Consider the following 23134-nt stretch of genomic DNA (forward strand, 5'->3'; position numbering starts at 1 on the left):
ACTTAATTACTACTGTGCAAATACATACATATAAAGCAAATTAAATTATAGTTATATAACTAGACACGAACCCATTTCTAATTTAAATAAGCAAATCAATGATTTAATTAGGTTAACATATATGGATACACACTTGAAAAATAAACCTATGAAATGAGCAGCATATATATATGCAGATCGAATAATTAAGCACATAAAATAGCTAGCTATTAATATAACGTCTCCTAGCTATATATGAAATATGAAATATGAAATATTCTGTTGGAGGAACACAAGAGTTGCCGCTAATATAAACGACGCAATTGGAATGAGCTGAGTCAGAAATACATAATATATAGGTAGCTACAATGATAGAAATTAAACTAATAACTATACCCTTAATAACCATATATATGTACAAGATGAGAGATGATAACAATTAAAGAAGTAGTCCAAAGACATATATATATAGTGCGTGATAGAAATGGGAGATCAGAGTGTAGACGTACATACTACATGATCTCATGGCTCTTGCTTGAGGAACATGGAAGGGAGCATGTCTTGAAGGAGGCCATATTCAGGAGGAAGCTGCTGATTATTATACGGATGATGATGATGATTGAGAAGAAGAAGAGAGTTATTATTATTATTATTAATATTGTTGTTATTAACGTTGTTGTTAATACTCTGATGGTGATGAAACAATAAGGACGATTGTGATCCAGAAGCAGCGGAATATTGGTTGTGGTGGTGAGAGAGAGGAGCAAAAAGGGCGAGGTCGTGATGTCCGGCGGATGAGAGGAGGGGAGTGGGGGCGGAGATGGAGAGCATGGAAGGTGTGAACATTGAAGCCGCATTCCCTCTCAAAGAAGTGGGGACTGGATGGTTGTGTTGACCTTCATAGGTTGTTATCACAGTCGTTGGATCCCGATAACACCTCTCCACACGTTTCTTCACACTGCACTTCTGTGTCGTGCATCTGTAGTAGCTCCTGATCATAATACAATTCAATTTAATTAGGAACAAATTAAATTAACCTAACAATTCTCATAGTGCTGAATTGAATTCTATTCTATACCTTGGATAAGGGCTATTCTTAACGGCTTTCTGTCCGTATTTTCTCCATCGGTATCCATCTTCAAGATGATCAACCTCGCTCTTTGTCATGAACGCAAACCTTGGCTCCTTCTGCTTCTTCTCCCCTTTCTTCTTGTTATTATTATTCTCCTTGTTCCTGTAATACAACCAACATCCACATTCCAAATTCAATTACATTAATTAAGTTGCACTTTTCATAATTAAACCTAGAATTAAAATTATTACCCCTTCTTAGAGGTTTCTCCTGCTGCTTCTTCTTTGACCTGGCTATCTTTGTTGCTCTTTCCAGAATCTTCTTCGCCCCCGGCTTCAGATGATGACGAAGAGATCGATGAGTTCAGGGTTGCAAGGGTTTCACTACCTCCACCACCACCACCACCAGTTCCTAATACATCACCTTCGGGCTTTTGATTGTTATTGTTGCCTTCGATGGATGAAAAGACCTCCGATGAAGAAGGAGACAAACCAAAAGAAGTTGCAAGCGAGTTATAGTCCATCCCTCCTTGAAGGCATTCAGTGAAGCTCATGTATGAAGATGGATCAAACGCTACTTGTGATGATGATGATGATGATGATGGAAACTGCTTCTCACAGAACATGTTGTTGGATAATCTTCCTCCTCCTGCAATAATATTCTGATTCTGATGATGATCTAGAATAAGGTCTTGGTAGAGAAGTTGTTTAGCTTCATCAGACATGAAGAACAAGAGGAAGAAAATGAAAAAGCAGAAGAGAAGAGAAGAGAAGAGAAGACAGTGTGCCTGTGTGTGTGTGAGAGAGAGAGAATGGTAGTGAGACTTTGTAGCTTATCTCTTGAAGTTATTTGCAATTGAATACATATATAAGGAAAAGAGAAAATTAAAATAATTAATGGAAAGTCTTTGGGTTTGAATAGAGAGTTGCTAGGGTCACTTTAAAAAGGAGGTTGACAAAATACACCTTCCAATCACAAGACCTCAAAGTGCTTTCTTATATGGAAACATTGATTCATCACCTATATAATATATATTCTATCGGTCTATGTTACTTCCATTAAGGAGACTTATCAGACATTAGTTATGCATATAGGGACATTGTCACTATACTGCACCATTCCCATATAAAATTAATTAAATATGTATTTTACAATAAACAAACAATACTACATATCCATCTAGGAACAAAGTTGGTTATAACCTCACAATTTAGTTAAACTACGGGATATAATAATAAGGAATCCTGATCAACACAAATTCTATTAGTATTTTGCTTTATGTACATGTTCATATAAGTATTTCATATTATATATACTTCATAGAATTTCCTTTCTCTTTTTTGCATTTTTTATTTTTTGGTACATAGATCTGGCAGAGTACGTAGTAGAAATAACCTTTTGAACCTCGAAAAGTTGGTAATAATAAAAATGTGATTGTTACTATTTTTAAGGATGTTCTGTCTTGACTATTGTTCAGTCCAATATGGAGTCTTACAAAAGTAGCTATATGTATTTCAATTTTGAACCGAAAGATTCTCTTTGTTCCCCTTTCTATGTATATATTACCGTAGAAGATATAAAAAATAAAACCATTGATTAATTTGGAACGAAAAATAAGAAAATGGAAGAAGTAGAATCCGAGGTGCCCCGGGCCAGTAAAACTCGTAGTCTCTTGTCCGTATTTCCGTTCTTTTGGTTTGATTGGGAAAAGAAGAGTCAAATAAAGCAGGGTTGACTCCGTTATTTTCTTACGTGAAACTCAATATTCATTTTTAATTTCTAGCTAGTATTTTATTTTCACAAGGCGTAAAATAGTAGTGGCATAAATAAATAAAAATATAATCGAGTAGGTGAAATGAATTTCTCTTTCTAATATTATTGTTGTGACTTGTGATGTAGAAATGAGAGTGGAAAAATGAAAAGATCAAGTTGAAAGGGAGAGAGAGGGAGAGCGTGTGATTGCAGGCGTTGGAAGAGGAGCGTGATTAAATGAGTAAGGTGAGTCAATGATTCAAACTTTTCAACTTATGAGTCTGGTTTGGGAATGGGAATGGAAAACCTCACACGTGTCTGTGACTGGCACCGTCATTTGACCGTTGCCTCTTGCCACGTGTCATCGACGCTCTCTCTTTTTTATTCCTCCTGCTGATGCCACACCGACGTCATCATCTACATATTAATTAACATGTATAAGTATATAACCCACCACAAATTTTTTTTCCTTTCTTTATTTTCTCTCATTCCAAATATTTGTGTAATTTTAAATGTACAAAAAGTATCACGGTATCTTTATATTTTTATCTTTGGTGATAATAAATTTGAAATAAGTATAAGAAAAAGGTGTTGCGTTGAGTGAGTCTTTGAATGGGAGCATTATTGCATGATGATGCTGTGCCCCCCCTTCCTCTCTTTTCTTGTTCTCCTTATTTTGGATTTGCTTGATCATCGATCTCCTTTTTAGTCCTTTCCTTTTCATTCCCTTTGTTTTTTCCCCACTTAATATACCAATGCTTTACGTAAAGGCAATTCTAACACTGTGTTTTGGTCCCATTAATAATAATGACCACGATGAATATTATTATTACTTCATATTATTAACATTATTATATTATTACTAATCATGTAGTCATGGCTTGGCATCAAAATTTGTAGACCAAGTAGGATAAATGTTGTTGCATGTGCTTTGACAATGTATATAGCTAGGGTTATTTGTTTATTTTTTAATTAAAGAAGATTAAGTTTTGTAACATCTGAAAATTATAGTATGTATGACGATATTCCCTAGTGATGGGTGTGGTGTTGCTAATAGTTTTTGCCATAAATGCCGGAGAAATGGCATTGTAATATATAGTTCAGTAGCGTTAGGTTGGTAGCCAGTCCAATAATGAGGCCTATATAATATAATATGGACATACATAAACGAAAAGAAAAAGAAATAGTCGCATACTTGGCTATTTCTGATTCATGGACAAACAACACAAAATGCTCTTTATCCTAATTTGTTGACATTTTCTCAACTTCTGTTTGGTATTATTTAGGAAAATAAATGTTTCAAGTGATGAAAAGCTATATGGAAAGGCTATACTATATCAATTACTATGACCAAATAGCTTGGCTAATTTTTTTGTAATGAATTCTTATTATGTGTTATCCATTTTTATGGATTGCTGGCGTATTTTTTATGGATATGGAAAAAAAATTTATTTTTTTAAAGTTTAATTATTTTGTTGGTTTCTATAGTTTTGTAAAATTTTTAATTAGGCCCTATATTTTTTTTTCTTTAATTTAAGTTCTTGCACCAATTTTTTTTTAATTAGGTCTCTTTACCCAACTAAAAAAAATTTGGTACAAAAACTCAAATAAAAGAAAAAAAAAGTGTAGAGACTCAATTGAAAAAAAAATTGATGTAGGAATCTAATTTAAAAGAAAAAAAATATAAAAATCTAATTAAAAAATTTTACAAAATTATAGAAACCAACAAAATAATTAAATCTTTTTAAATTATAATTCATAAATTAGAGGCTCATAATTGTGTGAAAGTAAGAAAACTTTGAGTTTGATTTGAGTGATCACCAAATCAATCCCTCGGTATTGTGTAGGCAAAATATTTTTTAAAATTGTAGAACAAATCGGTAGGCTGGTTTTATAAATTAAAAATTAAAAAAATAAAAACCACATATCTAAAGATCATATTTATAATATCCATATAAAATAAAAATTCACCAAATTTTCAGATTATTAAAAAATATCACTATTACTACAATACAAAAAATAAAAAGTCAAATAGCTTCTCATTTTTATCATTCTTCGTCTCAAACTTTTTGTCTCTCTGTGTTTTTTTTCTTTTTAATTAGATATTTTATATAATGATTATAATTCGTGTTCTAATCTTGATGAATTGTTCTGCAGTTTTTTCTGGTAGAGATTATTTTACTAGTTCCCAACTATATTGGTGCGGGACTTACTTCTTTTATGAAGTTTGTTGTAATATTTTGATTTTTTTTTTTTGTTACGAAAATGATACCTTTTGTGAAGATAAAAAACGTCACAAATAAATAGACTGGCAGTAACAAAAAGTCAAGTAATTCTCCTTTGGTAGTTTTTTTTTTGGGTCCAGGTGGTCCTACTAGCAACTTTATTCTTATTATTAAATATTTATTTTAATTTTAATAATTAAGTTGAATTAGTTTAATGGTAAATTTATTAATTAACTTAAGAAGATTTTATGAGTTTTTTTTTTTTTTGCATGTAGCACCTGCAATTGATTAATTCAATACACTGGAAAACAACAATATATATTTATTTTTGAATTAAAAAATATAAAATTATCAAAATAGTATCTAGAGAGAGAGAAGTAGTTTATATGTTGTAACATGTATTGACTAAGGCATAACCTCCTATTGATATACGTATAATAGGTTTACATTTTCAATTTTTTTTAATGCACTTCATCTTTGAGAAAATGAGTCCACCATAGTAAATGAGCATCCACATACTCATTCTTATCACAATACTTCTTCTTGAATATCCATTTAGGATTATGCTTCGTAAGATCTTACTAAAGAAGAATGCAATGAAAAAAAATTAGTAAAGGTAAAAGAATACAATATCCTTTGTGATGGAGATTGTCTCATTAAAAATCTTATCAAGAAAAATCCGATTGAAAAAAATCTGATCAAGAAAAAAATAGTACAATCTCCCCTTATTGTTGACAATATTTAATATCTCGAAATCGATGCATCACAATCTAATGTACCAATTTTTTAAAGGAAGATTTTGGAAGTGACTTAGTAAATAAATCTTCTGCCAGATTATCGTTTGAGCGGATCTGTTAGATATCAATTGTTCTTTGGTTTTGAAGGTCATGAGTGAAGAATAATTTAGGAGAAATATACTTTGTTTTATCACCTTTGATGTATCCACCCTTAAGTTGAGTTATGCATGTTGTATTATCTTTAAACAAAACAGTTGGAGTTATCTTATGATCAATCAGTCCACATGATGATAGAATATATTGGATCAAACTCATGAGCCAAAAAAACTCACGACTTGTTTCATTTATCGCAATTCCCAAGTATTTCAGCATGATTAGAGGATATTGCTGCAATCGTCTATTTCATGGACTTCCATGATATAGCTGTACTATCATATGAGAATAGGTATCCTGTTTGAGATATTTTTTGTGTGGATCAGATAAGTATCCTACATTTGCATAGCCAACTAGTTGTGATTTTGATCCATATGGATAAAATAATACCATAACAACCATTCCATGAAGATATCAAAAGATTTGTTTGATTCCATTATAATATCTTCTGATTAGAGAGGAACTATACCTTGCTAGTAAATTCACAGCAAATAATATATCGGGTCGTGTATTATTAGCAAGATACATTAGTGTTCCAATGACACTGAGATATGGTACTTCAGGACCAAGGATATCTTTATTTCCTTTTTACGACGGAATTGATCATTTTCTACATCCAAAAACCTTACGATCATTGGGGTACTTAATAGATGTGACTTATCCATATAAAATCTTTTCAAGATCTTTTTTGTGCATGTTATTTGACGAATAAATATCCCATTTTTTATATGCTTGATCTACAGGCCGAGATAAAATTTAGTCTTTCTAAGATCTTTCATTTTAAACTCTTCTTTTAAAGCTTTTATAATTGTTGAAATCTCTTCAAGAGTTCCAATGATATTTACATCATCAACGTACACAGCAATTATAATGAATTCAGATGTAGATTTTTTTATAAAAACACATGGACAGATATCATCATTCTTAAATCCGTTTTTGGTCAGATACTCAATATGATTATACCATATTCGTCTAGATTGCTTTAAACCATATAACGATCTTTGTAATTTTATTGAGTATAACTCATGCGAATATTCATTGGATGATTTAGATATCTTTAGTCCTTCATGACTTTTTTATATATATCACGATTTAAGGATCCGTATAAATAGGTTGTTACCACATCCATTAGATGCATATGTAGTTAAGTAGTTTATGGTATGCGGATAAACTGACTAAATAACGCAATGTTATTGCATCTACTATAGGAGAATATATTTCTTCATAATCTATATGAGATCTTTGTGAAAAATCTTGTGCCACAAGTCGAGTTTTATAGCGTACAACTTCATTTTTTTTCATTTCGTTTTCTCATAAATACCCTTCTGTATCCAACTAATTTCACATCTTCTGGTGTACGGACTACAGGTCCAAAGACTTCACGTTTTGTAAGTGAGTTTAACTCAGCCTTTATAGCTTCTTCCCATTTCAACCAATCATTCCTTTGTTGACACTCTTCGACTGTTCTTGACTCAAGATCCTTACTTTCATGCATGATATGTAATGCCACATTGTATGTAAATATTTCATTGACTATTATTTTATTTCGGTACCATTTTCTCTTGCAAAGACATAATTTATCAAGATCTCATTATTTTCACAATTTTTAGAATTTTCAAGTACCTGAACGTCTTCTAGCATCAAAATTATATCATATTTTTGGATAATTACAGATGTCTTTACTATGTCTTTATCTTTTTCAACAGGAATAGTATTTACCTCTTTCTTTTCGAGGATTTTTGTCTTTGAAATCAACAAGCCTACCACGTTTCTGACGTGAATTTGTTTTGGTGGCCATTTGTCCGACTGGGACATCAATTCGGATTAGAGCATTTTTAGCTAGTATATAGGATTCAGTAATCCTTTTTGTATCAGAAATTACATCAGGTAATTCATTTGCTATTATTTGCAAATGTATAATCTTTTGAAATTTTAGTTCACATTACCCTGATCGAAGATCTAAATGCATCAAGGATGATGCATTCCAATCAAGTTCTTTCTCAAGAAGCTTATTCTCTCCCCCTAATGTTAGAAATTTTGATTCATCAAAATGAAATCTACAAATCGAGTTTTAAACACATCTCCTGTTTGTATCTCAAGATATCTCACTATAGAGGGATAATCATATCCCACATAAATTTTTTATTTTTTTGAGTCCCATTTTGGTGTGAGAAGGTAGGACAATTGAAATATATATCGCACACCCAAATATCTTCAAATGAAAAACATTCAGCTGCTGGCCAAAAGCTAATTACAAAGGAGAGAATTGATAGTAACTTGTTGGCCTCAAATGAATAAGTGCTGCAGCATGTAAAATTGCATGCCCCAAACAAAGGTTGGGAGCTTTGTTCTCATAAGTAAGGGTCTAGCAATTAATTATAGGTGTTTAATAAGTGATTTTGTTAACCTATTTTGCGTATGAACATGAGTTATTAGATCTTTAACACTTATTCCGTTAGCCATAAAATAAGCATCAAAAGCTTGGAAAGTGAATTCACCAGCATTATCAAGACGAATTGCTTTGATTGGGTCTTCTGAAAACTGTGCTTTTAATCGAATAATTTGAGCAAGTAGTCTCGCAAATACCAGGTTGCGAGAAGACAATAAGCACACATATGACCATCTCGAAGATGCGTCTATTAGTGAATGAATGAATCTACATATGTCGCCTTAAATCCTTTCTAAAAATTCAGAAGATTCAAATTCAATCTTTACTTGTGACGACCTTAAAATTAACTTTCTTTGAGAACATGCAGCACAACAAAATTCATTAGATTTAAGAATTTTCTGATTCTTTAGTGAATTTTCATGAAAATTTTCAATAATTCTCCGCATCATGGTTGTTCCATGATGCCCCAATTGATCATGCCTAATTATGAATTTATTTGGGCTAGTAAATTTCTGATTTACAATGACATGTGATTCAATTACACTAATTTTAGTATAATATAACCCAGAAGAAATTGATGGCAATTTTTTTAATATAACATTTTTATTTGAATCATGAGTTGTGATATATAAGTACTCATAATTTTCCTCATTCATTGTTTCAATATGATATCCATTTCGGCGAATATCTTTAAAATTCAACAAGTTTCTTAGAGACTTGGTAGATAATGGTGCATTATTTATTATGAATTTTGTTTCTCTGGGAAACAAAATTATAACTTTTCCAAAGACTTCTATCATATTGCTTGAGTCAATAATAGTTTTAACATATTCTTCTTTTGGTACAAGATGAGTAAAATATATATTACTTTTGAGAATAGTATGCGAACTTGCACTACCCGCAAGGCAAACATTTTCGTTATATATCCTTGTCATTTTCTTCAAAGACAAATAATAATAATACAAATTGTATTCCTGATTGGAATTATTTTCTAAAAAATACTGTACATAAAAATAGTGTCATATACTAAAATATTATTATTATTACTACTATAATTATTAATTTAGAATTTGACATATTTAATGATTTTGAAATTCATAAACATAAATATTTTATTAAACTTTATTTATGTACAAGATACTTGAAATTCAAATATATTAGGAATAAAACTTAACAATTTTTTTACATTATTTATTTACATGAGTATTTTAACAAATTCACATATTAAATTTTTTATCATTTGATCAAATGGCTAATATTTTTTTTAGGATCCTCAAAGAAATCAGATACTTCATAATGAGTAGTGTAATTTTCAGCAACATCCTTTGAAGCAAAATTCATCTTCTTTCCTTTGTCATCATTTTTCAAGGATGATTGATAAAGATCAACTAGGTGCCTCAGGATACAGGATACGACAGATACGCGACCAATGGTCCTTTCCATCACAATGGAAATATTTATCATCTGTTGATTTATTTTACCCATTATTTCTTTCTTTATCCCACTTCTGGTGATATCCTTTCTTGCGAACATAATTTTTCTTCATTCTATAGTTTTTCTTATTACCAAAACTTTGCCATTTATTTTTTTGGGATTATGATTTGTTACATTTGCTTTAGGAAATGGAGCAATGCCAGTTGGGCGCGCTTCATGATTTTTTAAAAGTAATTTATTGTTACATTCAACAACAAGAAGGTAAGAAATTAACTCAAAATATTTTGAAGAAGTATCATTGTCTTTTGATGATTATACCTTTTTTCAAGATTCTTCCACATATCTGCAAGATCTTTTAGTGCGAGATATTTATTTTTCAATCATTCGTCAAGATTACGACGAAGGAAGATCATGACTTTGGCTTTATTCTTTTGGGATGCATTATTTTCAACCTTAATGGTATCTCCAAGATCCAATAAATCAAGATGAATTTCGGCATCTAATATCCATGATAAGTAATTATTTCCCGATATACTAAGACCATTCAAATCAAAATGAAAGAGTTTTGATATAATAAATATTTATTATCTGAATCTTCCTAAATTTTAATTAGGTCTCGTGCTGATAATGTGTTGTAAAATAAATAAATATAGAAGAGGAAATAAATATAAAATAAAGAAATATAAATAAAAAACTTTAGTATTAATATTCACCGCAATTAATATTTTAATATAATTAAGATGATTCATATATATATATTGTAGCATAGAAAAAAAATATTTTATCTATTGTAGTGTGTATTGTCTGAGACTTAACAAACCTCTTATTTATATACATACGATAGATTTATATTTTTTAATTTTTTTAATACACTTTATCTTTGAAAACATGAGTCGTCCACAATGTGTATTGTCTGTGACTTAACAAACCTCTTATTTATATACATACAATAGATTTATATTTTTTAATTTTTTTAATACACTTTATCTTTAAAAACATGAGTCGTCCACAATAAATGAACATTCATATATCTATTCTTATCCCAATATATGTATATATTTGTGTTGAGTTGTTATCTCTCTCTTTCTAAACTCTATTAAAATGAAAGAACATATTTTTTTTTTTGTCTTAGATAATAATAATAACGCTGAATCGGTAAATTCTAGCATATATATGTTAGTAAGACTTGCTTTAATTTAATGATTATGTGAATTGATTTCGAAATTAAAACTTAGAAGATACATGGTGTAACTTAATTGTTCCAGCGATGCGTGCACTGATGCTACTCAAGTTAAATAGGAATTTGTTTCTATATATGTTATATATACGAGAATATTTTTTGTTTAAAAACAAATCATACGAGAAGAGCACAAATTCTTTTTTTTCTTCATGTCATCAACAGAGTTAGGAGTTAGGACGCGCCTTGAACTCACCAAAGAAGAGATGATGTTCGTTTTTTCTTCTCTATTCCCTCCTCACCACAAAAAAAAATCAGCATATTATTATTATTATTATTTGAGATCTTTTTAGAATTCGCTATTGATACGACATGCGACTTTTTCCATTCATTTCTTTCTAGATCAGTCGTGATCTTACAAACCCTACCAAAATTATGGACGAAACAATTGCTTCATAAAAATGTGTAAAAAATGAAGTCGCACTTAAAAGCCGAGTACTCTATCATTGAGTTAGCAACCCCCTCCCCCCTTCAAAAAAAAAAAATAGAAAAAATAAGATGCATAAATAAAAAAAAGATCGACCAACCTTTTTTTTTGTCAAGAGTGGTATCCTTTATTCAAATTAAATTAATTTTATTTATTATTATTATTATTATTATTATTATTATTATTATTATTATGTTTGATTGCTAAATAAAAATATGAGTGCGTGGTTAGATATAGAATAATTATTCATGATTCTATTCTATCTAATAATTTAAATTTCAAGCCAATAAATTATAACTTAAATATCATAATTTTTTCATATTCATTTAAAAATTGTGAATTCGAATCTCATTCTTAACTTAAAAAAAAAAACTAAATTTCAAAAATAAACGATTCACCTTATCAGATTAGAATTTTTAAATAAAAAAATATAGAATTAAATTTTTCATGTAAAATGGAATATAATGTATATATATAAACGGCATGCACGAAGAGTGACGAACGGTTTCTTTAACTATTGGCAGCGGTCACTAGGTTTCTTTTTGTAGTAGTGAAAGATCGGTGCACTCCAGCAATCACGTGCCTCTTGAGCCGTTGGAGGAGCGACGATGAAAGGTGCACGTGGTCCGAAAAGATTGCCATTTTTGGGTGAGATGAGAGAAGAGAGATTTAAGTGAGAGTATGTGAATGTGAGTGCATCAATGTTAAGCGACAAAATGAGTAATTAATGGAGTGGAGTTTCTGCCTTTCTTGTTGTTATATTTTTATTGACTATTAAGTAACGAGCAATTAAGCATTGATTTCGGGACTGCGAGGGAAGTAAAGGAACAAGGGAGTGAGTGTTGAGTAGGAGAGGCGTGTTGGGCTAAGCGCTGGAGAGAAAGGCGCGTCCAACTGACCAAAGGAGAGGTGGAGGAGTGTCGGGCTGAGCAGCGGAGGAAAGGATCATGATAAATGACGGTGTAAGTGGAGGAACGAAAGAAGATTGAGATGGAATGAAGACATGATGTAACAGTATATTAAGAGGAGATTACGTTGCATGTCCTTGTACATCAAATAAATAATTAAAAACCGAATTTTTTTAATTCAATTTAAAAATGTATAATTTTTACAATATTATCTACTATTAGTATATTGGCATTTAAAAAAGATATTGTGAGTTAACACTCTTCAACTAATATTATTATCGATATCCATTACTTAGAATTGAATATTAAAAAAATATTTGAAATTAGAAATAATAAAAATATTTAAAATTTAAATAAAAATATATTTAAAAATAAAATAAAATAAATTTAAAATTTAGAATATTAACAACAACAACAATAGTCAGCTAATGGTGGTAGTAATTAGAGCTGGCAATATATATCATATCCGTGAGTATTTAATCTGAACCAACTCATTTGGATAAGGTTGTCTATTCGACCCACTGCAAGTAAAATAGAGTATGGTGCAAATTTGTCTGCGGGTAGGGTAGGGTACGGGTTTAGGGTATATCTTACCCTACCCTACTCGCACCCCTAATATATTATATAATATATATGTTAAGTACTTTTTTCGTTCCTAAGGTCTAAGATGAAAATCAAATTCGTCCCCGACCTTTTTTTGTTATTAAAATCATCCTCAACGTTACTAAACATTATAAAATCGTCCTTTTCTATCTCAATTTTAATTTTTTGACCAAATTACTCTTAACAATAATAAAAATAATATAAAAAAACAAAATTAAACCCTCCCCCTTCTGGGTATCTCCTCACTTTCTTCCCTCTCCATCCCCTTTCACCTACCACTCTCTCTTCGGACTCCCCCTGCCCCCTTCCCAAAATTCTTTTTCTCTCCCTTTCCGCCACCTTACCACCTCCGTCCTCTGCCTCCTTCTTCAACTTCCCTATCTCTCTCCATCACCAACTTCAATCCTTCTTCCATTAGCGTCAGCGTTGCCTTCTTCATCTTCCACGACGACCACTCTCTCGGTGATCCCGACTCCTCCTTAGGCCTCAACGACAACTATGTTGGCATCGATCTCAACAGCGTCGTTTTAGCCGAAGCCACCGATTTGGGTCTCCTACTCCAGTGTCAAGTCCAAAGATCTCATTTTAAAGTTGAATCTTGAGTTGGGTTTCCTACTCTACCGTCTTTGTTGCCCTCAACAGACCAACTCAGCCATACTCTTCACCGCCTCGAATTTTCTGTTCCTATTTTTTTTCTTGTTGTCTATTCTTGTTCAATGTTCTTATTTTGTTCTTTCGATTTTTTATTTTTATTTTTGAAGAACATATGCTTCAGTGTTTTTATTATTTTTTGTTTTGAGATCTTTAAATTAGAATAGAATTTTGAGCCTGTGGCTGCACACGTCTTCCTTCTCTGCTTCCTTGCTTTCAATTGATGGTCTACATTATTCCTAATAACACATGTATATCCGAATTACAATTTAAATGATAAGTTTTTAAATACTGTACTATGATATCATATTGCGGATAATTTAATAGAAATGGAATAAAAAATATAACTTATGAGTTGTTGTCATTGAATTGTTGCTGCCAAATTTTTTTCCTCTATTTTCACTTTAAAATTGAGTTGTTGTTACTATTATCGGTGTTGTTTGGATGAAGGGGTGGTGTTGTGATGGGTTTAGATTGATGGATAGATGAAGAATGATGTGGTGGACTGGTGGTGGTAGTCGTGATGACTGATGATGAAGTGGGTGTTAGGGGTGAGAACGGGGAGGAATTTTTTATTTTTGTTTAAGGGTAAAATTGTCCGAAAAATATTATTTATGGACAAAAAGACGATTTTATAACGTTGTGTAACGTTGAGGATGATTTTAATAAAGAAGAAAAGTCGGGGACGCTTCTGATTTTGACCTTATACCTTAGGGATGAAAAAAAATACTTAACCCTAATATACATGTAAAAGTTATGTATGTAGTAAAGAAATTGAGTGTTGAACTCACAATCTTCCTCTTATAAAAATTTGAAATAATCACTAATTTCGTTGATGATCATATTATTTGTAATTTTATGTTGGATTTCTTTAAGATTTTATTGTTTTTTATTTTAATTTGAACTTAGTTTTTTATTTTCTATTTTATTAATATGTATGAAATTTGGAATGGTTGAATTTTATGTTTGCTTGAAAATTTTTTATTTTTCTATGAGTAGGATAGGATGTAGAACTTTAGAGTGCAGGTAGGGTCAGGATTAAAAGATTCTCAACTCGCAGGTAGAATAGGATAAAATTTTAAAAAAGTTTTCAACCCGCAAATAAATTTAAAGTAGAATTTAAATTCTACTCTATCCTATTCATTGTCAATTCTAGTGGTGACTGATAGCTAATAGTGAATGGATGAAATTACAATATTGGAAACCTGACAAGAAGGATAAGAAATAATAAGAAATAAAAGAATAATTAAAAAAAATGCTTTTTATTTTCCATCCACATAGAAGCTAAGGTCATCGACCGAGATTTTATTTTGCTTTGGTCAATTACAGTACTCGAAAATGAATGACAAGAAAAATTTGGGATTTGCAATTCTGCATACTAATTAATTTAATAAAACAAAAAACTGAAAATATCTCCATAACGTGAGACGTGAGTAATAACGCACATATCATCTTCCCTCAAGTATTTATACATTTTCAATTACTACTAATTCCACCTACTTTCTGCAAGTCTAAATATTATATATATCTTGCTTGGAAATATTTTTCCAAGATATGACGATCGAGTTTATTTGAAACCAACATATTTAGTGTTTACTCAGATGTATGCAATTCTTTGACTGGACCAAGAGTAACCATATATACTTTACATAATAGTCTTCGCTATTACATAAACAATTTGATCGTAAAAAGTGTAGACATGGGTTGATTTGCTTCATCACAATTTTCTTACACTATCATACAAAATCTTAATTGCGGTCAACTTGACATTTCAAAATAAAACATAGATTAGATAGTCAACTTGTCAAAAGGAACTTTTACATTGTGTGATAGATATCTAACATAAAATGAGAGGGTACTTTCGGCATTTGGGAGACTGGGAGTTTAGTTTGAATGAGTCATGGGTAATGTTTCACTTTCACGGGCGTGGATTCAACCTAAAAAGTAAAAACTTATTTTTGTTTTGGGTTTTTGAAATTTTTTTAGTTTAATTAATATATGTTCTTAGAGTACACATTAATATAGAAGTTTTTATTGAACTTTTTTATTTTAACAAATGTAAAATAAATACATTAAAATTTAAATTTTGAATATTTCTATAAAAAAATTATTGGTAACTTAATCATATGCCTCTAGGATAAACTAAGAACATATATTAAGTAAATTCAAATTTTATAAATATCTTAATCTTTTTATTAGGATTGATTCTTAATGATTTATTTTGCCGTGTCATATAATTATTTAAACTATTAAAAAAAATTAGATTGATAGATAAACACACAAAATACACATAAATAGTTATACATCAAATATTTTTTCTTACACAAACTCTTTTAGAGTTCGAAGTGTGAATTGTGCATTTTTTTTTTTGTATGTCTATAATAAATTATTTCTTTTAGAGACAATAAAAGTTAAATGCTAGATTTTTTTAATCATAGAAACTCAATCGCATATTATAAAATTTGACTATGTTATATGTATATTAAAATCAGTCATCTATATAAAATATATGTTGAAATATAAATATATATTAAAATAAATAAAATCACATATAAATTTATACAAAAATAAAATAATAACTAATTTTAGTGATTAATTTTAATTTATAAATAGTATTTTTTTATAAAATTACTTATCCTACACTTTAAATGAATAAATAGAAGCACATTAATCATAATAATTTTATATCAAACACACTGGTGGCCCATCCAAGTGATATAATTAAGTATATAATTAAGGCTCTGTTAATTAACATCTTTCCATAGTCAACCAGCATAAAAGTTTTTTTATTGTATTTTTTAATTGTAAAAGATTAATTTATTGCGATACTGAGTTTTATTTAAGAGTTTGTGGGTGGTCAATAAATTACTATATATATAAAATGAAATTTAAACTTCTAATATTTATTTAAATAGATTAATAAATTAATTACTATATCAACCCAATTTGATTAACGAGTATAAAAGTTAGAAACATTAAGGGTCTGTTTGGAAAACTTTAGAAGTAATTTTTTTTAATTTTTGACTTATGAAAAGTAGTAGTATTAATATCTGGTATAATTTTTAAAATCAAATTGCAACTTTTTAAGAAGCTATTTAAGAGCTTATAGAGAAGTTAAAAAAATGACTTCTCTCATAATACTTCTACTTTTCATCACATTTCTATAAAATAAGTACTTTTAGAGTTAAAAATTCAAATACAAAATAACTTATTTATAAGTTACTTTTAATAGAATTATTTATTGTTTAAGTTATTTTATCAAAAAAATTTAATTAAGTTGGTTATTCAAACTGAGTCTAAATAGGACTGTAAAAAAGACTTAAAAGAAAAAGCCATAAATTATTGTGAGACGTTAATTAATTTGTTGGTTTTGATGAGGTTCAGTCAAAACTCTAGATCGATGCAAAAAAAATCAAAAGGCAAACAAGTATGTCATTAAGACTCACTTTCTACTAAACCATCTTTTATTTATTTTCTTATTTAGGGATGTTGCTAACAAATGACCATTGTTAGTTATTTCAATCACAAAATTTTAAAGTTATTTTGTAAAGATTCAGCTATTTTTTATCCTAAGATAATATTTTAATAACATAATAATAAAAACTTAAGTTTTTATGTATTTAATATATTAAAAATATAAAAAATTTTATATGTTTATTAATTTTTAGTAAAATAGTTCCTTTTATAGTACTTTTAAAAGGATTTCAGTAATTTTGTGTCAAAAAATTTTCTTAAATAAAAAAATAATTTCAAAAAAATTAAAAGAAAATTTTATCCTAAAATAATTTTTTTTAAGCATGAAAATCAGGTGGGTTGTACTTTGGTTAAAATCGAGTGGCACCAACCAATTATGGTTTTTTTATTTTTTAAATTTAATAATTTTTAGGATATAGTCAAATAATGCTATCACCAACATAGTTAATGATCTTAAACTCATCGATGATTATAACGAATTTCTTACAAGCACCTTTAATCATCTTCCTTTAAGAGAGAGCCACCACGTTCGTTGACGAGGTTAAGATAAGAATCAATTTCGTTGGTGTCATCAACGACGAGATTAACGACGGGTTGAGAGTCCAGATCCAACAAGGAGATCTCGAGAGATAGGGTTTGCTCGTGCGCCGACGATATCTTTGAGCTTACCCTGCTGGTGTGTTTGGCAGTGGAGCCAGTTCTGGGCAGTTTTATAGGCGACGATTTTCTTCAAATTGTTTTGGGTGAAAATGACTTGAGAGAGAGAGAAGAAGATGGTAGAAGAAGGCTAGCTTTAGAAAAGTGAGAGAGGAAAATGATTTTGAGTTGGAGCTGGGAGAGCTACAATGTGGTTAGGAATTGTTAGAGTTGAAAATTTACAAAGCAAGAGAGATGGGGAAGCTTCGGCGGGGAGAGAGAGGGGAAGATGATGGTAGCAATGGTGGAGAGAAAGATAATTTAAAACTTTTGGATAGTTTTTTAGGATTTAGATAGTTTTGTCATACGGAGCTGATCTTTCATAGGCACAACTTCAATTTCGTTGTTTCATGAGTAGATTTGTCAGCGTTTAAAATTTTCGTGGGTAGAAATAATAGTTTATTCTATATATTTATTATATTTAAAATTATTTATTTATTTCAGTAAATAATGTAAGTTTAGTAAACCTAATTATAGAAAAAAAAAAGAAAAAGAAAACTAAATAATGAAAGAAGAAAAAACTCTTGCGTAATAGCCATCAAACTTTGATGATGGAGAGAGAATAAGAATAATAACCTCATATTACAGGTGATTTACATAACAAATATTCACTTATAAATTGAAAACTTTCTCATTTAGTTTTCAATTCAATTTCATCAAATACGTGAGAAGTCATCTAGAGAGAAAAATATAGATTTCTTTGAGTAATTTTCTCCTATATATGTAGAGAGAAGTGTGTTCTCCTTTTCTTAAGAGAATATTATTGTAATCTCCTTATGATAGAGAGAAGTTATAATTCTCAAAAGAATTTATTTTTTACAAACTTTTAATTTTTTATCTCCATATTTTGTTGTATCATTTGTCTGGTATCTAATAGTGGTATCAGAGCCTAAGATTGTTGATTAATTTTTTTTTCTTCTGCTGTGAGTTACCATCCACTGTAATTACAGATGAAAAATAGAAGGATATGGATGACAATGTCATTACAAACTTACACTTGGCACTCGGTGATTCAGTCTTGTCAAAGTGTAGCAGAGAAAAGGACAGCAAAAGAAATTTGAGATGATTTCACTAAATTATATGAAGTCAAGTTACTTCACAATAAAATATTCTTGAAGAGAAGACTTTATACTGTTCGAATGAATGAATCTACATCGGCAACAAATCATATCAATAATCTAAATACACTATTTTTTCAATTCTCATCGTTGGATTACAACATAGCAGAAAATGAACGTGCAAAACTTCTACTCCAAAGTCTACCAAATTCGTGTGATCAGCTCATCATTAACTTAACTAATAATGTTTTGACAAACTATCTTTCTTTTGATGATATGGCTGCTGCGATTCTTGAAGAAGAATCCAGGTGCAAGAATAAAGAAGTTAGAAGAAAGAGCTCAAAGCAAGCAGAGGCGCTGTTGATGACGAGAGAAAAATCAATGGAGCGTGGTTCCAATGGGAGTCAAAGTAGACCAAAGTCATAAAGAAAGAAACAATTCAAATGTTACAATTGTGGCAAGAGATGACACTTCAAGAAAGATTGTCAGAATAAGAAGAGTATAGAGAAGGTTCCAGAAGGATCAAGTTCTCAAGGATGTGTTGTGAGTATCTCTGATGATGGAGAAATCATGTATAGAGAAACAACAAATAGTTCTAAAGGTAGCAAACAGCTCACTGATGTGTGGATTGTTGATTCAAGAGCAACTTGGCACATGACTCCTCATCGTGATTAGTTTTGTACATATAAACCTGTCTTGGAAGGATCTGTGTTTATGAAAAATGATCATGCCTTAGAAATTGTTGAAATAGGTACTGTATGTCAAAATAAAAATGTTTGATAGTTATATTCGTTCACTTCAAGGGGTAAGACATGTGAAGGGTTTAAAGAAGAATTTATTATCGACTAGACAACTGGATAAACTTGGTTGCAAGACCCATATTGAAGGTGGGATCTTGAAAGTTGTTAAAGGTGCTCTTGTAGTAATAAAAGCAGAAAAGATTGTCGCAAATCTATACATGTTTATTGGAGATACTTTGCAAGAGGCAGAGGCATCAGTTGCTTCAGCAAGTCAAGAAAAAATGACAATGATATGGTATCGCAAACTAGGCCACATGTCAAAATGAAGCTTGAAGATTCTTGTGGAGCGTAATCTCATTCCCGAACTCAAATCAGTAAACTTACCATTTTGTAAGCACTGCGTTACAAGCAAACAACATAGATTGATATTTGGTAGATCAACTGCTCAAAGCAAGCACATATTGGAGTTGATTCATTTTGATGTGTGGAAATCGCTAGAGATGACCTTAGGAAGAGCAAATAACTTGTATCATTTATTGATGATTACTCTAGGAGGTTATGGGTGTACCCGATCAAGAAGAAATCAGACGTGTTTGCGATGTTTAAAGGGTTCAAAGTAAAGTTGGAACTTAAATCTGGAAAGAAGATCAAGTGTTTAAGGATAGATAATGGAGGAGAATATATTGATGGTGACTTTCTAACATTTTGCAAGCAAGCAGGTATTCAACCGCAATTTACAGTTACATATACACCTCAGCAAAATGGTGTAGCATAGCAAAAAAATAGGACTCTCATAAAAAGAGCACGAGTTATGTTACAAACTACAAGTTTAGCCAAGTCTTTTTGGATAGAAGCTGTTAAAACTATCTGTTATGTGATAAATCAATCACCATCAACTGCAATTGGGTTGAAAACACCAATGGTGGAGAGAAGGATAATTTGAAATATTTGGATAGCCTTTTAAAATTTGGATAATTTTGTCATATGGTGTTGATCTTTCATGGGTACAACTTCAATTTTGTTATTTCGTGAATAGATTTGTCAGCATTTAGAATATTTGTGGGTAGAAATAATAATTTACTCTATATATTTATTATATTTAAAATTATTTATTTATTTCAATAATTAATAATTAAGAAATACAAAATAAAAAGTAAATACATTAATAAAGCAAACAAAAAAAAAAGTAAGTAATAGCTCCTTTTGTTGCCCAAAACATTTTCGTATTTAAATTTATTAAGAATACATCATAGAAGACCCCAATACAAATACAAATGATACATGCATAGATCAGATGCCTTTTGTATCTGAAATTATGAATGGGTTAAGTAACATATACCTACCTCTTCTAAATGTTAGTTGTTATGTAACAACGAACAATACAGGTTTCTCAAGAAATAAGTCCCGCCAAATTATTTCACTTCATATACAGCAATGAGAAAAATTATATATATATATATATAATTAAAATCACAAACTTTTTTATACAACATTTTTGGTGTTTTTTTTTAAGTTGGAAATTATCGATGAGGGATAAGATAGATAATATGGCTCACCATCAAACACCGCACCACTCAAAATTGAAGGCTCAACGAATATAAGGCTTCCTTGCTTTATTGTTATTCCCTCAATTTTTCACCAGACCAAAACCCCAAAAAATATCTCCAAAATCCAAATTATTGAATTGCTGGAAATATTTTTAAAATTTATTAACAACGCATATACTTCAAAATTATTTTATAACACGACAAAAATATTTAACTATTAAATATATATTCTCAAAAATATTTTAAAAATTAGATTTTGATGTAAATAAATATAATTAAAAAATAAGATGTTTTTATTTTTTATATTTGATAATTTTATGCTAAGTAGATATTTTTTTGTGATTTTTTTTGTAAATAGTCAAAAATATTTTTAAAAATAAAAATCTAAAAATTTAATTTTAGTTCTAGTTTGTTGCATTCACTTTTTAAATAATTATCAAAATATTCATACAAAATTATAAATCAAATATATAAATAGTTTGTCAAATAATAATTAAAAGATTCGTTATTTTTCCTTTGTAATCCAATGCAAACAGAAATTAAAAAACAAAAATAAAAAAATTCAATAAATTATCAACGCAAGCGCACGCAGATATGCATATAAAGTTCATTCAATTTTGTTATTTAAAGTTGCTTTGCTCTACTTTTTATATTCAAACAAACTTGACCTCTTTTTATGCATTTGCTATATGCCTATATCATGGGACTTTTTTTAAATAAATAAAATAAATATTTTAATTACAAAAATAGATAATTTATAACATTTTTATTATATTACCTTACTTATTTCGTTACAGTATAAATGAACTAATTTTTTATCGATGCTAGTATCCAATAACCAACTCTTTTAACATTTTTTCTCTCGTTATTATCGACGTGCGTCAATATCAAACTCTTTAGCTCAAACAAAGAATATGCTCTCCAAATGTATAGTAGAATAGGATTTTCACACTCAAATATAATCTCAGTATTATTGTTTCTCATGTGACAGTTTGGGATACACTGTCACAACAAAATAACCACTAACACTAGATATTTCTACTAAATTTATCGAAAAAACAGATGAGAAGAATGATTGAGATGTTTGTGGAGAATACCAATAGTTTGTAGATCCTTTTATAGCTGATTGATTTTTATTGTACTATATCTTGTTTAGGGTAAAAACGTTTTAACTCAGCATATATCTCGTTTACACTATAAACGAGAAATGTAGATTCCACTCTATCTCACGTTTCACGTGTGCAAATATGATACGTGTAACCCGTGATGTGTGTTTTATTTTGTTTACATTGTAAACAATATATACTCAAAATAAAATTGTTTACGTTGTAAACGAAATAAGTAAAAAGACAGATTTTGATAGTAAAACTATAAATTACCTATTTCATAAATAAAATATTTATTTTATTTACTTTTAAAAAAATCCTATATCATGCCCAAGTTCCTATTTTCTTTTCTTTACCGAAAAAATAAATTGAAATTGTTTCATATAACAACGAGAAGTTTATAATATTATAAAAGTACACAGCATTACATTAAAATGCCAATAAATAAAGTTTGAGCCCTAAATATGAATATGTAGGAGTATCATATTATAGCATCAAGGTCTCAACTACTAATTTATGACTGTGTTTCATACTTTCATTCAACAGGCAGCAACTAAAAATTACAATGCCGCAGCAACAATCAATAGTAGCATTTTTCGTTATTTTCGTATTTAAAGTTAAACTATACTAATGAAAAAAACACATTCACGGTGGTACACAATGAAAAACAATTCATCATAATATAAAGTTAAACTATACTAATCATACCAAGCCTATAACCAAATAATTAATTAAATGTGTGACGTATAAGAGAATAAGCAGCACGTCATGCGTTAGTATATCACACATAGTAAAAGCAAATTAAAATAATTCATATAGCTAGGTCGTCTAAGACCCTAAATATCTAGAAGCTTAATTTAGCAATCTGATTGATAATATAGAAGTATAAAATATGAAAAGCTTATGTCCCTCTTAGAAGACTAGTCTGAAGAGAAATGACAAGTGA

General features: G+C 29.8%; 2 protein-coding genes across 3 annotated transcripts; one reads left to right on the forward strand and one right to left on the reverse strand.

Annotated features, from left to right (window-relative positions):
- Positions 1 to 353: 353 nt before the first annotated feature.
- On the reverse strand, positions 354 to 1898 carry LOC107481695 (WRKY transcription factor 28). 2 transcript variants are annotated; one of them, XM_052258738.1, is made up of 3 exons: positions 1303 to 1898; positions 1058 to 1213; positions 354 to 958 (listed from the first exon to the last, which is right to left on the reverse strand). In XM_052258738.1, the coding sequence occupies exons 1-3, from the start codon at positions 1773 to 1775 to the stop codon at positions 502 to 504; spliced, it is 1086 nt and encodes a 361-aa protein (XP_052114698.1). In that variant the 5' UTR covers positions 1776 to 1898; the 3' UTR covers positions 354 to 501. The 2 variants fall into 2 exon arrangements, with proteins under 2 accessions (XP_052114698.1, XP_015957478.1); XM_016101992.3 differs by having other exon boundaries at positions 354 to 970; positions 1303 to 1896.
- A 17669-nt stretch (positions 1899 to 19567) lies between these two features.
- Positions 19568 to 20310, forward strand: LOC107481511 (uncharacterized). Its single transcript, XM_016101794.3, has 2 exons — positions 19568 to 19830; positions 20088 to 20310. Exons 1-2 carry the CDS (start codon positions 19568 to 19570, stop codon positions 20308 to 20310), a joined length of 486 nt encoding a protein of 161 aa, XP_015957280.3.
- Positions 20311 to 23134: the final 2824 nt, after the last annotated feature.

This window comes from Arachis duranensis, chromosome 3 (genome assembly GCF_000817695.3).
Source record: "Arachis duranensis cultivar V14167 chromosome 3, aradu.V14167.gnm2.J7QH, whole genome shotgun sequence".
Lineage (NCBI taxonomy): Eukaryota > Viridiplantae > Streptophyta > Magnoliopsida > Fabales > Fabaceae > Arachis > Arachis duranensis.